This window comes from Rhinopithecus bieti, unplaced genomic scaffold (assembly GCF_001698545.2).
Source record: "Rhinopithecus bieti isolate Rb0 unplaced genomic scaffold, ASM169854v2 scaffold_13351, whole genome shotgun sequence".
NCBI classification, from domain to species: Eukaryota; Metazoa; Chordata; class Mammalia; order Primates; family Cercopithecidae; genus Rhinopithecus; species Rhinopithecus bieti.
Window position 1 is genome coordinate 3,793,732 of NW_016807514.1, and position 15,252 is coordinate 3,808,983.

The 15,252-nt window shown below is 45.2% G+C and overlaps 1 protein-coding gene across 3 annotated transcripts in view; it reads left to right on the forward strand.

Moving 5' to 3' along the window:
- Positions 1–15,252, forward strand: part of GNB1 (G protein subunit beta 1) — a 117,115-nt gene that overhangs the window by 71,527 nt on the left and 30,336 nt on the right. For all 3 annotated transcript variants that reach the window (XM_017882491.1, XM_017882492.1, XM_017882490.1), the window contains exons 3-5: positions 1,012–1,114; positions 9,609–9,647; positions 12,552–12,658. In XM_017882491.1, coding sequence (XP_017737980.1) covers positions 1,058–1,114; positions 9,609–9,647; positions 12,552–12,658 — 203 coding nt within the window. In that variant the 5' untranslated portion in view covers positions 1,012–1,057. The remainder of the gene's footprint in view (positions 1–1,011; positions 1,115–9,608; positions 9,648–12,551; positions 12,659–15,252) is intronic.

A 15,252-nucleotide genomic window follows, 5' to 3' on the forward strand; every position in this document is an offset into this window, starting at 1 on the left:
AAAAGAAAAAAAAAAAAAAAAAAAGATTACTGAGATGAGGTGGCTTTGAGATTCTTGGTTGCCAGGTTGCCACTGACCCCCATTCCCTGCAGTAACTTCCTCTAGGTCTGCATGTGATAGCTATCCTAAATGTCAGGTTTTATTTTTTTTATTTTGAGATGGAGTCTCACTCTGTCACCCAGACCGGAATGCAGTGGTGTGATCTTGGCTCACTGCAACCTCTGCCTCCCATGTTCAAACGAGTCTTCTACCTCAGCCTCCCAAGTAGCTGGGATTACAGGCGTGCACCACCATGCCCAGCTAATTTTCGTATTTTTAGTGGAGACGGGGTTTCACCATGTTGGCCAGGCTGGTTTTGAACTCCTGACCTCAAGTGGTCCACCTGCCTTGGCCTCCCAAAATGTTGGGATTACAGGTGTAAGCCACCACACCTGGTCTAAATGTCAAATGCTTAACAGATTTTTCTTTTTATGTTGACTAGTATTTTAGACATTGTAATATTATGCAAAGCCAGTAAATAATCATAATTATATTTTATTTACCTGGCCCTACTTAGGCATTTTATAAGTTCTGATGAATGCTGAAGAAAAGTTCTCTGATTTGTAATGAGACCATAGTTCTCAAATTTTCCTTTTTTTTTTTTTGAGATGGAGTCATGCTCTGTCGCCCAGGCTGGAGTGCAGTGGCGCAATCTTGGCTTACTGCAAGCTCTGCCTCCTGGGTTCACACCATTCTCCTGCCTCAGCCTCCAGAGTAGCATGGGACTAGCGGCGCCCGCCACCGTGCCTGGCTAATTTATTTTGTATTTTTAGTAGAGAAGGGGTTTCACCGTGCTAGCCAGGATGGTCTCGAACTCCTGACCTCATGATCTGCCCGCCTCGGCCTCTCAAAGTGCTGGAATTATAGGCTTGAGCCACCGTGCCCACCTTAAACTTTCAATTTACTTTTCTAACCTGCTTCCTTAAATTATTCAACAGTTGTTTATTGTTTGTGCTTGTCTTTCTGTTTCAGATCTCACATTCTTGGAGGTGGCATCGAAGAGCACTAAGATCAGAAGATGAGTGAGCTTGACCAGTTACGGCAGGAGGCCGAGCAACTTAAAAACCAGATTCGAGTATGTAGTTGTGTGTGCTTGGTTTTATTAATCATTTGAGTTTTAGGTTAGCTGTTGGAATTTGTTTTAGGAAAAATGATTTACAGGATGACTTGTTCTGTGTTTTATATTGAAATTGAATCTTAGTTGGCCCAGGGTGTACTAATTATAGATCTAGATACTTGGCCTAGTACATTGTTTTTGGGATTTTGCTTTCTGTATACAATTTGTTATTTGAATATACACCAGATGTCTCTATAGAATTTATAAGTGTCTTTTGCATTTTTTATCATAACCTTGAAAATTTGTTTGTTATACTCTGGGCCACTGATCAAACTGTGGTATCTGCCTCCTTCTCCTGAATATTGAGACTATTGACAGCAGAAATCTTGCTTAAAAATAAGAGTATTAACAACAATAAAAAAAAAAGTATTTCAGGTATATCTGATGTATTTTTTTTCCTAATTTTGAAAGGAGATCTTCCCTAGCAGTGATGATTGGAATCTACAGCTTCTGATAGACTCCTAGGTGGAGCAGATATATCTAAATCCAAGATAGCGGCTGGGTACAGGGGCTCACGCCTGGAATCCCAGCAGTTTGGGAGGCTTAGGCGGGCAGATCACTTGAGGTCGGGAGTTTGAGACCAGCTGGGGCAACATAGTGAAACCCCATCTCTACAAGAAATGTAAACATTAGCCAGGTGTGGCAGTGTGGCCTGTGGTCCCAGCTCCTCGGGAGGACATTAGCTGGGTGTGGCGGTGTGGCCTGTGGTCCCAGCTACTTGGGAGGCCGAGGTCAGAGAACCACTTGAACCCGGGAGGCGGAGGTGCCAGTGAGTCAATGGCACCACTGCCCTCCAGCCTGGGCGACAGAGCAAGACCCTGAAAAATAACAAAAATTGAAGATAAAAACAACCGTGTGTAAATAAACTGCACTGTGAAAAGAATACCTTTCACAGAATTCTGAAACATTAAATTTCAGTCTGTGACTGATACAGGATGTTAAATTGCAGAGTTCATAAACTTTTTTTTGAGAGAGTTTCGCTCTGTTGTGCCCAGGCTGGAGTGCAGTGGCGCTATCTCTTCTCACTGCAACCTCTGCCTCCTGGGTTCAAACAATTCTCTTGCCTCATAACTTTCTGAAAAGTGAGGAACAGTAGGTCTAAATGGAATTCCTTCTGCTCCTCCTGCTTTTGTGAAGCAGTACTTATGGTAAATATTTTATAGAGAAACAATTAATGCAAGTATATTTCCTTTCTGAAACCACTGATGTGAAGAGTAAGAGAAAAAGAGGCAGACTTCTCAGGAAAACCAGGTCTTCAGTATGTTTTTAGGTTTTGTCCATTTGATGTAAGAGCTTTCTCTTATTCTTTTTATTTATTTATTTTTTGAGACAGAGTTTTGCTCTGTCGCTCAGGCTGGAGTGCGGTGGCGCGATCTCACTGCAAGCTCCGCCTCCCGGGTTCACGCCATTCTCCTGCCTCAGCCTCCCGAGTAGCTGGGACTACAGGCGCCCGCCACCATGCCCAGCTAATTTTTTGTATTTTTAGTAGAGAGGGGGTTTCACCATGTTACCAGGATGGTCTCCATCTCCTGACCTTGTGATCCGCCCGTCTCGGCCTCCCAAAGTGCTGGGATTACAGTCATGAGCCACCGCGCCCGGCCGAGCTTTGTCTTATTCTTGTTTGCTCTGTCAAGCTTTAGCTGTTCTTCAGAGTGTCACTGTACGGGAAGCTGACGACATTCAGTACGTATCTAAATAACAGTTTATAAGCTGGGCATGGTGGTGCACACCTGCAGTCCGAGCTACTTGGGAGGATCACTTGAGCCCAGGAGGTCGAGACGGTATAGTGAGCTGTGATCGCACCACTGCACTGCAGCCTGGGTGACAAAGTGAGACGCCTTCTCAAAATACAGTAAAATAAAATAAAATTAAAATAAAATAAAATATAAAATAAAATAAAATACAGTTTATTTTTCTGACTCCAGTGCAAGGATGAAGCCTAATATTTCCTTTTAAACGGCCAATTACATGTTTAGAAAGCCCACCAGGATTTGGAGAAAGTAACACCAATATCATTTTTAGGCAACTTTGTTCTGAACTTGAGAAAAAATAATGGAATTCTCTGAGATTTACAGCAAAGAGAAACAAAATATTCTCGTATTGTAAGAAATTTCAAATTTTTAACTTTAACAAGTCTTATATAAGGAAAGATCTAAATAGGAAGACTTATATTTTTTTAGTTTGCTCGGCGATCAGACTTGTTTAACATGTCGCCCTCCCAGAATTATAATGTGTTCTGAAATATGTAGTTTTAGATATAAATTATTCTGCTGAAAATACTATTTAAAATAAATCAAAAGATATTCAAATTCTTGGCTGAGCTACTGAAGCTTCTAAGCTCTGCAGTTTAAGTCAGCATGGTTTTGGCATTGTAAACGAAAGAAAAGCAAACTGTTTGAGGGTTTTTTGTTGTTTAATCTAATTGGGTTTTCTTTTGAAGGGTTCAAAACACACTCAGCTGTTTACCACCTGCTTTTGAGACTATATTTCTTCTTACAGAAATCAGCTTTTTTTTTTTTTTTTTTCTTTTGAGAGTCTCACTCTCTTGCCCAGGCTGGAGTGCAGTGGCGCGATTTCAACTCACTGCAAGCTCCTTCTGGGTTCATCCTGCCTTGGCCTCCTGAGGAGCTGGGACTATAGGTGCCTGCCACCACACCCGGCTAATTTTTTGTACTTTTAGTAGAGATGTGGTTTCACCACATTAGCCAGGATGGTCTCGATCTCCTTACCTTGCGATCCGCCCTCCTCAGCCTCCCAAAGTGCTGGGATTACAGGCGTGAGCCACCATGCAGGGCCTAGAAATCAGAATTTTAAAGTTTATCCTGAAAATGTCTTAAATAGTAGTGTGATTTGGCCTATTTGAAGAAATTTCATTTTTCTAACAGCTGTAAATTGTTCACAAATAGTAGACTTGAATCTATTCATAGCAGATGGAAAGAGCTTGTATGGCACAGGTGCAAGACAACCAAATTTTAAAAATTAAGGCCAAAAGGAGCTGTTGCACCTCCTCCCGAGGTTTGGGCCCTGTCACATTGTGAATTCCCCAGGGCCTTCTTGCACAGGGGGCTCCCTCTTGGGCTGGCACGAATGTCACGTGACATTCCCCACATGCTCTTGTTGCTACATAAAAAATGTAAAAAGAGGCCGGGCACGGTGGCTCACGCCTGTAATCCCAGCACTTTGGGAGGCTGAAGCAGGGGGATCACGAGGTCAGGAGATCAAGACCATCCTGGCTAACACGGTGAAACCCCGTCTCTACTAAAAGAAAAATTAGCCAGGCGTGGTTGGTGGTGGTGGGCGCCTGTAGTCCCAGCTACTCAGGAGGCTGAGGCAGGAGAATGGTGTGAACCCGGGAGGCGGAGCTTGCAGTGAGCCAAGATTGCGCCACTGCACACTGCAGTCTGGGAGACAGAGCGAGACTCTGTCTCAAAAAAAAAAAAAAGTAAAAGGAGATATGGCTGGGCACCGTGGCTCATGCCTTTAATCCCAGTACTTTGGGAGGCCAAGGCAAGAGGATTGCATGAGCCCAAAAGTTTGAGACGATCCTGTGTAAGGTAGGAAGACCCTGTCTCTTTAAAAAGAATAAAAAGAAAGGAAACAGAAACAGGTGGAATTAACCCTAACAAGGTTTTTTCAGTTTTTTGTTTGTGTGTTTTGAGACAGGGTCTCTGTCAGTCATCCAGGCTGGAGAGCAGTGGTGCGATCACAGCTCACTGCAGTCTCCCGAGTGGCTGGGACTACAGGAGCATGCTGCCACACCTGGCTGATTTTTTTTTATTTTTGTAGAGACAGAGTCCGCCATGTTGCTCAGGCTGGTCTCGAACTCCTGGGCTCAAGGGATCTTCCTGCCTCGGCGTCCCAAAGTGCTGGCAGGTGTGAACCACCACGCCTGGCCCAACAAATTTTATCTAAGGCAATATATCTAAAATATTATTATTCAATATGTAATTAATACATTTTAATTGAAATATTTGACAGAGTTTTTCTCCCAGTTCTCCTGGTTCCATTTCCTGTGCTCAGCAGTCACATGCAGCTCATGGCCCCCGTAGCGGGACGTTCACTAGAAGAGGCGCCTAGCTGCTTTGTCTCTGAAGTGCCAGGAACCGCGCTGTGTTAGTTCCTTTGCACGAGACAGGGACAGCAACAGCTGTTGAAGTCCTTTTACCCCAAATGGTAAAGGAAGACTTATTTTTAAAATGTAGAACATTTTTTCCTGATTGCCCAAGGAATACATGCTTGTTGAAGAATGCAGAGCATAGTGAGTCAAACAAGAAATTGTAGATGATTCTAAAAGGGGTTGTTTTCTTTCTTAGATTCGTTTTTCAGCCAAGAGACCCTTAAAGGATCTTGCATGCTTCTTTTGATTATTATTGAGGAAACACAGGCTCTCAAAGGGATGCTGAGTAAAACATGATGTGCCTTAAAATACACAGAGTAGCTGATAGAGTAAGAAAAGCTCCGCAGGATGCACAGGTGTAGATGTGTTCTGGAGCGGCATGCCAGCCAGTGCGAGGGAGCAGGGTCCATTCATGTGAGAGGCAGCTGCACTGGATGCCTGGTCCGAAACATTCAGCAACTCCACGCTGAGCAGGGCCCAGGCTTTAATTTGGGATGAAACCCCAAAGTAAGTGTGTTACTGTGTCATTTGACATAAATCCAAAAAGGATGAGAAATCAACTGATAAATGGCTTGGATATGTTCATCTCTGGTTTAAGTGGACATCATAATATGTATCTGCAGGAGTCCATTAAACTAGAAATTAATCTGAAGGAACTTGAAGATTTTATTATTTGTTAAACAGTTATAGAGCTTGTTTCCCTTGAAAGACTTCTTCCTACAGTTTTAAAAGTTGAAGATGTCTGTTCTCCAGAGTGCTGCACTCAGTTACATAAGCTGGTTATTGGCTAAAATAAAGACTGAATTGAAGTTATCTGTATTTTGTTTTTACAGTAGTTTTTCCTTCTGTTGAACAGTAGTATCAGCACAGTCTGTTACACTGTACCTTAAGAAACTCATTTTAGTCTTTGAATACTAACCAGGGGGAAGTTGCTTAAATCTCTTGTTTTATTTTCTCCGTTTTAAATTTTCTTATGATGTTTTAAAATCAAAGGCTATAACATCAACAAGAATAGTATTCACAAACAAATATTAAACTCGGTACTTGCCAGGTAACAGTCATTGACAAAAAGGCTTTTGCTACTCTAAGTGTTCTTCATCCCCGTTACTCCAAATGTTACTGCTTGCATAGAAATACTCGGTTTTTGTGTGTGTCTTAATTATAAGCAGAATGACCAATAAGAGCTTAACTAAGGCCGGGCGCGGTGGCTCAAGCCTGTAATCCCAGCACTTTGGGAGGCCGAGACGGGCGGATCACGAGGTCAGGAGATCGAGACCATCCTGGCTAACACAGTGACCCCGTCTCTACTAAAAAAAAAATACAAAAAACTAGCCGGGCGAGGTCGTGGGCGCCTGTAGTCCCAGCTACTCGGGAGGCTGAGGCAGGAGAATGGCGTGAACCCGGGAGGCGGAGCTTGCAGTGAGCTGAGATCCGGTCACTGCACTCCAGCCTGGGCGACAGAGCGAGACTCCGTCTCAAAAAAAAAAAAAAAAACTTAAGATGAATTTGGAATGTATGAATTTGTATATTTATAATAATCTCAATATATTTCCTTTTATTTCTGAAACAAGAGTCTCGCTCTGTCACCCGGGCTGGAGTACAATGGTGTGATCTCAGCTCACTGCAACCTCCGCCTCCCGGGTTCAAGTGATTCTCCTGCCTCAGCCTCCCCGAATAGCTACGATTACAGGTGCCAGCCACCATGCCTGGTTAATTTTTGTATTTTTAGTAGGGGTGGGTTTCACCATGTTGGCCAGGCTTGAACTCCTGACCTCAGGTGATCCATCCACCTTGGCCCCCTAAAGTGTTGGGAATACAGGCATGAGCCACTGCGCCTGACCAATATATTTCCGTATTATCAGTTTATAAATATTCCCACAAGCTTCCTAAAGTAGAAATCATTTGCAGTGAGCAGTTTGCCCCAAAAACCTGAACCACTGGGAACTCGTCCTCCACTTCCCCCGTGCGGGGCACTTGGATGCACGCCTGTAAGGGCTGCACATGCCATTAGCCATTTTGAAAGTAGGTGGTCAGATGACAGCATATGAACACATTTTTCTTACTAAAAATTGTCAGCTGGGCGTGGTAGCTCTCGCCTGTAATCCCAGCACTTTGGGAGGCCAAGGAGGAAGGATCATTTGAGCCCAGGAGTTCAAGACCAGCCACAGGCAACATGGCAAGATCCCTATCTCTACAAAAATAAGGCCGGGCGCGGTGGCTCAAGCCTGTAATCCCAGCACTTTGGGAGGCCGAGACGGGCAGATCACGAGGTCAGGAGATCGAGACCATCCTGGCTAACACGGTGAAACCCTGTCTCTACTAAAAAATACAAAAAACTAGCCAGGCGAGGTGGCGGGCGCCTGTAGTCCCAGCTACTCGGGAGGCTGAGGCAGGAGAATGGTGTAAACCCGGGAGGTGGAGCTTGCAGTGAGCTGAGATCCGGCCACTGCACCCCAGCCTGGGGACAGAGCGAGACTCCGTCTCAAAAAAAAAAAAAAAAAAAAACTAACTAACTAAATAAAAATTAGCTGGGCATAGTGATGCATGCTTGTAGTCCCAGCTATTCAGGAGGCTGAGGTGGGAGGGTCACTTGAGCCCAGGAGGTCGAGGCTGCAGTGAGTTGTGATGACATCACTGCACTCCAGGCTGGGCAACAGAGCCAGATCCTGTCATAAAAATAAACAAATACATAGTTTAAAAAAAAAAAAAAAAAGGCCAGGCAGGGTGGCTCACGCCTGTAATGCCAGCACTTTGGGAGGCCAAGGTGAGCGGATCACCTGAGGTCAGGAGTTCTAGACTAGCCTGGCCAACATGGTGAAACCTCATCTCTACTAAAAATACAAAATTAGCTGGGTGTGGTGGCACACGCCTGTGGTCCCAGCTACTCAAGAGGCTGAGACAGGAGAATCACTTGAACCTGGGAGGTGGAGGCTGCGGTAAGCTGAGGTCGCAACACTGCACTCCAGCCTGGGCAAGACAGAGCAAGACTGTCTCAAAAAAAAAAAAAAAAATTATTGTGATTAAAAAAAAAAGTATACCCACACTCAAATTTTAAACCTTTTTTCGTTAAAGCCATTGTTTTATTTTCCGTTATGATATCTTCCTATTATAAACATACGTTCTCTTTTGAGATTTCCAGGTCTGTTTTCTAGTAACATTGATCCCTTAGTAATGAAGACATTTGCTTTGGCATTGGTGGGTCCCTTCACAGTGCTTCCTGCTTCCACAGGCCATGGAGAGAGGAGAAACGAGAGCAGCAGAGAGGCTCATGTGCATCTGATTGTCTGGCTTCAGGTCCCTTGCTCTTTTTCCATGGAATTTACTTATTTTTCTTCGTTTTCCTTTATTTATTTGTTTATTTATTATTATTATTATTTTTTTTTTAGATGGAGTCTTGCTCTATTGCCTAGACTGGAGTGCTGTGGTATGGTCTCGGCTCCCTGCAGCCTCCGCCTCCCGGGTTCAAGCGATTCTCCTGCCTCAGCCTCCTGAGTAGCTGGGATTACAGGCATGCGCCACCACACCTGGCTAATTTTGTATTTTAGAAGAGACGGGGTTTCACCATCTTGGCCAGGCTGGTCTCGAACTCCTGACCTCAGGTGATCCACCCATCTCGGCCTCCCAAAGTGCTGGGATTACAGGTGTGAGTCACCGCGTCCAGCCTGTTTTCCTTAAATTTTTAAATGTTATTTTTAGTAGAGACAAGGTCTCACTTTGTTGCCCAGGCCGGTCTTGAATTCCTGGGCTCAAGCGATCCTCCTGCCTCAGCTTCCCAAAGTGCTGGGATTACAGACGTGAGACCGCGCCCTCCATAGAATTTAGAATTAATGATTGTTTCTCTTGACAACAAAGTACTTAGTTAATGCAATCTGAAGAAAAGGTTTTTGGGCTGGATATCTGGTCCTTTTATACTTTTTCTTTGGGCCACAACCTTCCTGACCCTAGATGGGCTTTGTAAAAACAGCAAGACGTGTGTGCCAACCTGTGCAACAGTGAGGGCACAGGCAGCACCAGGTCCTAGGGTGTTTGGGTGCTACCCCAGCTTGCAGTTTGGTCTCCTCAGTGCTGACCACAGCTGTGGGGCCCCAGGAATATTGTGCTGCAGGCCTTAGACAGATTTGGGTGTTACTGATTCTCTGTTCAGCATGGCCTGAACAGTCCACAGATGGCAGTAGATCATGGGGTGTTGAGATGCGAGGAGACTCTGGCATTCTTTCACATTCTGCTTTCACTCCTGACAGCTTAGGAAAGCTCTCTTTGAAACTTTGGTATGTGTGGACCTAAGATTGAATGTATCTGAAATGTTGCTAATTTCTCACTGTCCTTGCTTCCCAGGACGCCAGGAAAGCATGTGCAGATGCAACTCTCTCTCAGGTAAGAGCCCACTGAGTCACGCAGAGCCATCTGCCTGTGAGGAGGCTGGCACAGCACCCACACCTGGAGCCTCGGGAGGGCTCTGCTCGGATTCTCTCCTGCACAGTGAGGATGCCAAGCCTCTGTGTGGAGTGCTTTTATTAAGAAGTCGTTCTGGCCGGGCGCGGTGGCTCAAGCCTGTAATCCCAGCACTTTGGGAGGCCGAGACGGGCGGATCACGAGGTCAGGAGATCGAGACCATCCTGGCTAATACGGTGAAACCCCGTCTCTACTAAAAAATACAAAAAAACTAGCCGGGCGAGGTGGCGGGTGCCTGTAGTCCCAGCTACTTGGGAGGCTGAGGCAGGAGAATGGTGTAAACCCGGGGGTGCGGAGTTTGCAGTGAGCTGAGATCCGGCCATTGCACTCCAGCCTGGGCGACAGAGCGAGACTCCGTCTCAAAAAAAAAAAAAAAGAAGTCGTTCTGATGGTAGGCATAGGAAATGGAGCGGCTTTTGAGATAAAAGGAGATATCTCAAGCCTTAAATAATTATTTACCTGTTACAGAGGGTAATAGTTGTAAAATATTGTTACTGTCTTAAAATAAGGTATTTTGAAGCTCCTCTCCTTAACAGAATCTGCCTCAGAACTTTGATTTCTAATATCCAATTTGGTAATACCTCAAAAAGTTAAACATAGAATTATTGTATGACTAAGCAGTTCTACCTGTAAATATATGCGCAACAGAATTGAACACTGGTTTTCAAACAAACACACGTGCATAGATGTTTGTAGCAGCACCATTCACAATAGCCAAAATGTAGAAACAACCAAAATGTGCATAAATGAATGAGTGGAGAAACAAATTGTGGTGTGTCTGCCCCCTGGAGTATTATCAGCCATTAAATGGACCTCAGTACAGTCAAAGGCTACCACATGGATAAACCCCCAAATACTATGATATGTGAAAGAAGCCAAATAGAAATGACTGTGTATTGTGTGGTTCTATTTATATGAAATATCTAGAATAGTGAAATTCATTGAATCAGAGTGGACTAGTGGCCAGCAGGGGTGCTAGGGAAGAGAGGGAGAGGAAGTGAAGAACAGGGAGTGACTGCTAAATCAATGTCAGGTCTCCTTTTGAATGATGAAGATGTTTTGGAAACAGATGGTGGCAGTGGTTGCACAACACTGTGAGTGTACTAAATGCCACTGAGCTGTATACTTAAAAATGGTTAATTTGATGTTATGTGAACTTTACCTTATTAAAAGAATGAAGTCCATCCCAGCACTTTGGGAGGCTGAGGCAGGTGGATCACTTGAGGTCAGGAGTTCAAGACTAGCCTGACCAACATGGTGAAATCCCATCTCTACTAAAATACAAAAATTAGCCAGGCGTGGTGCTGCACACCTGTAATCCCAGCTACTCAGGAGGCTGAGGCAGGAGAATATACTTGGACCTGGGAGGCGGAGGTCGCAGTGAGCGAAGATTGCACCACTGCACTCCAGCCTGGGAGACAGAGCTAAACTCCATCTCAAAAATGAAAAAAAGGCCGGGTGTGGTGGCTCAAGCCTGTAATCCCAGCACTTTGGGAGGCCGAGACGGGCAGATCACGAGGTCAGGAGATCGAGACCATCCTGGCTAACATGGTGAAGCTACTGAAAAAAATACAAAAAATTAGCCAGGCGTGGTAGTGGCAGTGTAGTCCCAGCTACTCGGGAGGCTGAGGCAGGAGAATGGCGTGAACCTGGGAGGCGGAGCTTGCAGTGAGCCGAGATCGCGCCACCGCACTCCAACCTGGGCGACAGAGTGAGACTCCATCTCAAAAAAAAAAGAAGATAATAAAAATAAAGTCCAAAGAATTGGACAGAAATGTGAAAGAAAAACTATATTCATACTTCTGAAGATGATTAAGTTTTTGTTTTTTTTTTGTTTTTTTTTTTGAGACGAAGTCTTGTTCTGTCGCCAAGGCTGGAGTGCAGTGGCACAATCTCGGCTCACTGCAAGCTCCGCCTCCCGGGTTCACGCCATTCTCCTGCCTCAGCCTCCCGACTAGCTGGGACTACAGGCGCCCGCCACCTCGCCCGGCTAGTTTTTCATATTTTTTTTAGTAGAGACGAGGTTTCACTGTGTTAGCCAGGATGGTCTCGATCTCCTGACCTTGTGATCCGCCTGTCTCGGCCTCCCAAAGTGCTGGGATTACAGGCTTGAGCCGATTATTAAGTTTTTTACATTGTCCAGATGTTTTAGGGGATGCACTTTATTGAGGTTAAATTGCAAGTTAAAAAAAAAATTAGGCTACATAGAATTACCTGAATTTCAATTCTGAGAAGCACTTTGGACTGTCCATTTTTAAAACCCCGCTATTGTGATCCACTTACTCCATTTGCCAGCCTGAACCCATTAACATCAGTGTCTGTATGTAGGGTGGGCTCAGCTGGTGTGTGTACAGCTAGTGCTACAAGTGATGGTCGTGCAGAAGCACGTGTCATCCTGGCCCACACATAGCCTGATGTAGGAACCAGCTATTAAATTGTGGTGTGGGACATCTGTGTGGTGTCAGGAAGAAGAGTTGTGAGTTCTCAAAGAATTCAGAGACCTAGGAGGAGCTGGTCCTGGATGGACAGGGAGAGGAGGAAGGAGGCAGGAAGAGCACAGCAAGGGCTTCAAGGCTGGCCGTGTTCGTGTGCGTGCATTGGAGGGCAGGGCACACAGGTTCCTGATGACCAGCCAGACTAAGACTCGGTAAGAGGTGCAGAAGGGGTTCAGTGCAGAATGCCACAGTGGAAGCCACTGGGGAACTCTGGGAAGGGCTGGCAAGAGGTAGGCACAGTGGGCGAGCCAACAGCCTTGACAGGGATGGGAGATGAGGAGAGTCGTTTAATCACAGATGTTAAAGTTACAGAAATGTTTTTATTTTCAAGATCACAAACAACATTGACCCAGTGGGAAGAATCCAAATGCGCACGAGGAGGACACTGCGGGGGCACCTGGCCAAGATATACGCCATGCACTGGGGCACAGACTCCAGGTAGGCATGGGCATGAGCAGGATGCTGCTTGATATGTTCAGGGGCTGCTCTGTTTTCCTAGGGGTGAATAACCTAAACAAACCCATTTGCTGTGTTGTGCAGTGAAAACATTAGGAAGTTGGATCAGAACTCTGGGTATGCCACATGCAGCACTCACAGATGCATATTCCCTGTCCAGTTTCCACTTACTTGGGCTGAAAGGACACTGCCATTTCTTCACTGAGTCACATTAATAGAAGTTCTAACTTTTCTTTCTCCCTTCTCACATCTCTTTCAGTTTCTAGACCTCTGTCCTCCCAGTTCTACTGTATCCTACTTATGGGAACTTGGGGAAGTTACCTCTCTGTGCCTGTTTCTCAGGGCTGGTTGGCCCTCGCCCTCTTGTGATTTCAGTGCCCTGGCTCAGGAAATCACCGAACCTTCCCCGAGGATCCTGAGAGATTAAGTGTATTGAGCCTTAGAACAGCATCGTGCTGTGTGTGCTTTACTGTAGCAGACACACAGGAACGCGCCATGAGCTGTTTTCACCGTTCTCTCACCTGGCCTGTCTGCCCTGCGTTCCTTTGGTTTACCATCCCCAGAGATAATTCCCTTCATGGGCTCCTATTTCTTCTTTTCTTTTCCTTTCTGTTTTTTTTTTTTTTTTTTTTTTTTTTTTTAAAGACGGAGTCTCGCTCTGTCACCCAGGCTGGAGTGCTGTGGCGCGATCTCGGCTCACTGCAAGCTCTGCCTCCTGGTTCACGCCATTCTCCTGCCTCAGCCTCCCGAGTGGCTGGCTGGAACTACAGGTGCCTGCCACCACGCCTGGCTAATTTTTTTGTATTTTTAGTAGAGACGGGGTTTCACCGTGTTGGCCAGGATAGTTTTGATCTCCTGACCTCGTGATCCACCCCCCGGGCCTCCCAAAGTGCTGGGATTATAGTCATGAGCCACCGCGCCCGGCCTCTTTTTTTTTGTTGTTGGAGACAGGGTCTCACTCTGTCAGTCATACTGGAGTGCAGTGGTGTGATCATATCTCACTGCAGCCTCGACCTCCTAGGCTCCAGCAACCCTTCATACTCAGCCTCCCAAGTGGCTGAGACCATAGGCATGTGCCACCATGCCTGGCTAATATTTTTGGTTTTTTTTATAGAGACAGGGTCTCCCTTTGTTGCTGACACTGGTCTCAAACTCCTGGCCCCTAAGTGATCCTTCCACTTCGGCCTCCCGGAGTGCTGAGATTATAGGTGTGAGCCACCACCACTTCCAGCCTATTTTTTGTACTTTATATGCCTTGCTTCTCCACCAGGCATCTCACTTCTGTGACCCCACACTCTGATTTAGAGGCTATTACAAAGTCTTACTTGCTGCCTGTTCTATCCAAATAATTTAATAAAATACTATTTGATTTGTGTAACTATGACATGCTCGTTCAAGCACCTGACATAACAATTTTTAACACACCCTTCTTTGAGTAGTATTTCTTTGTATTCCGTTGTTAGCGTGGAATTTTCTGCTTGGCTTTTTCTTTGTTGGTGAAATTGTCTGCTTTAGAGCACAAACAGCTAGAGAACAAAAGATTCTATCTTTAGTTTGTTCTATATAGTATCCCATACAATTCCATATGCAAATGAGAGCTCACATGATGGTTCCAGTGACGGCAGGAGTCAGAAAGAATAAAAGTGGGAAGGGGAGGGTGGGGAAGTGGGGAAATGATGTTCGGAGGGTACAGAGTTTTGGTTAGGAATAAATTTTAGAAATCTGCTGCACAGCATGGAGACTGTAGTTCATCATAATGTGTGTTTCAAAATTGTTAGTAAAGTAGACTTTAAGTGTTGCTACCACCGAGAAAATGGGAAGTGATGGGTATGTTGATTAGCTTATTTATTTCGCAAGGTGGATATATATGAAAATATCCCATTGTACTCCATAAATGTATATATAATTATTTGTCAAAAATTGTTTTAAATATTCAAAATAAATAAATAACCAGGCACATTGGCTCATGCCTCTCATCCCAGCACTTTGGGAGGCCAAGGCAGGCAATGGCTTGAGCCCAGGACTTCAAGACCAGCCTAGGCCACATGGCGAGACCCCTTCTCTACAAAAAGTACAAAAATGAGTTAGCTGTTGTTGTGTGCACCTGGAGTCCCAGCTACTCAGGAGGCTGAGGTGGGAGGATCACTTGAACCCAGGAGGCAGGGAAGCAGAGCTTGCAGTGAGCCGAGATCACCCCACTGTGTTTCAGCCTGCATGGCAGAGTGAGACCCTGTCTCTAAGTAAATAAGTATATACTTTGTGAATTCAAAGTTATTCCTTTAAAAAAATTAAAAGCAATAAAAAAAAATATGTTCTGGCCGAGTGCAGTGGCTCACCCTTGTAATCCCAGCACTTTGGGAGGCTGAAGTGGGTGGATCACTTGAGGTCAAGAGTTCGAGACCAGCCTCCTGGCCAACATGGCAAAACCCCATCTCTACTAAAAATTTAAAAATTAGCCGGGCATGCTGACTGTAGTCCCAGCTACTTGGAAGGCTGAGATACGCAGAGGTTACAGTGAGCCGAAATTGCGCCACTGGGTGACAGAGTGACATCTGACTCAAAAAAAAAAAAAAAAA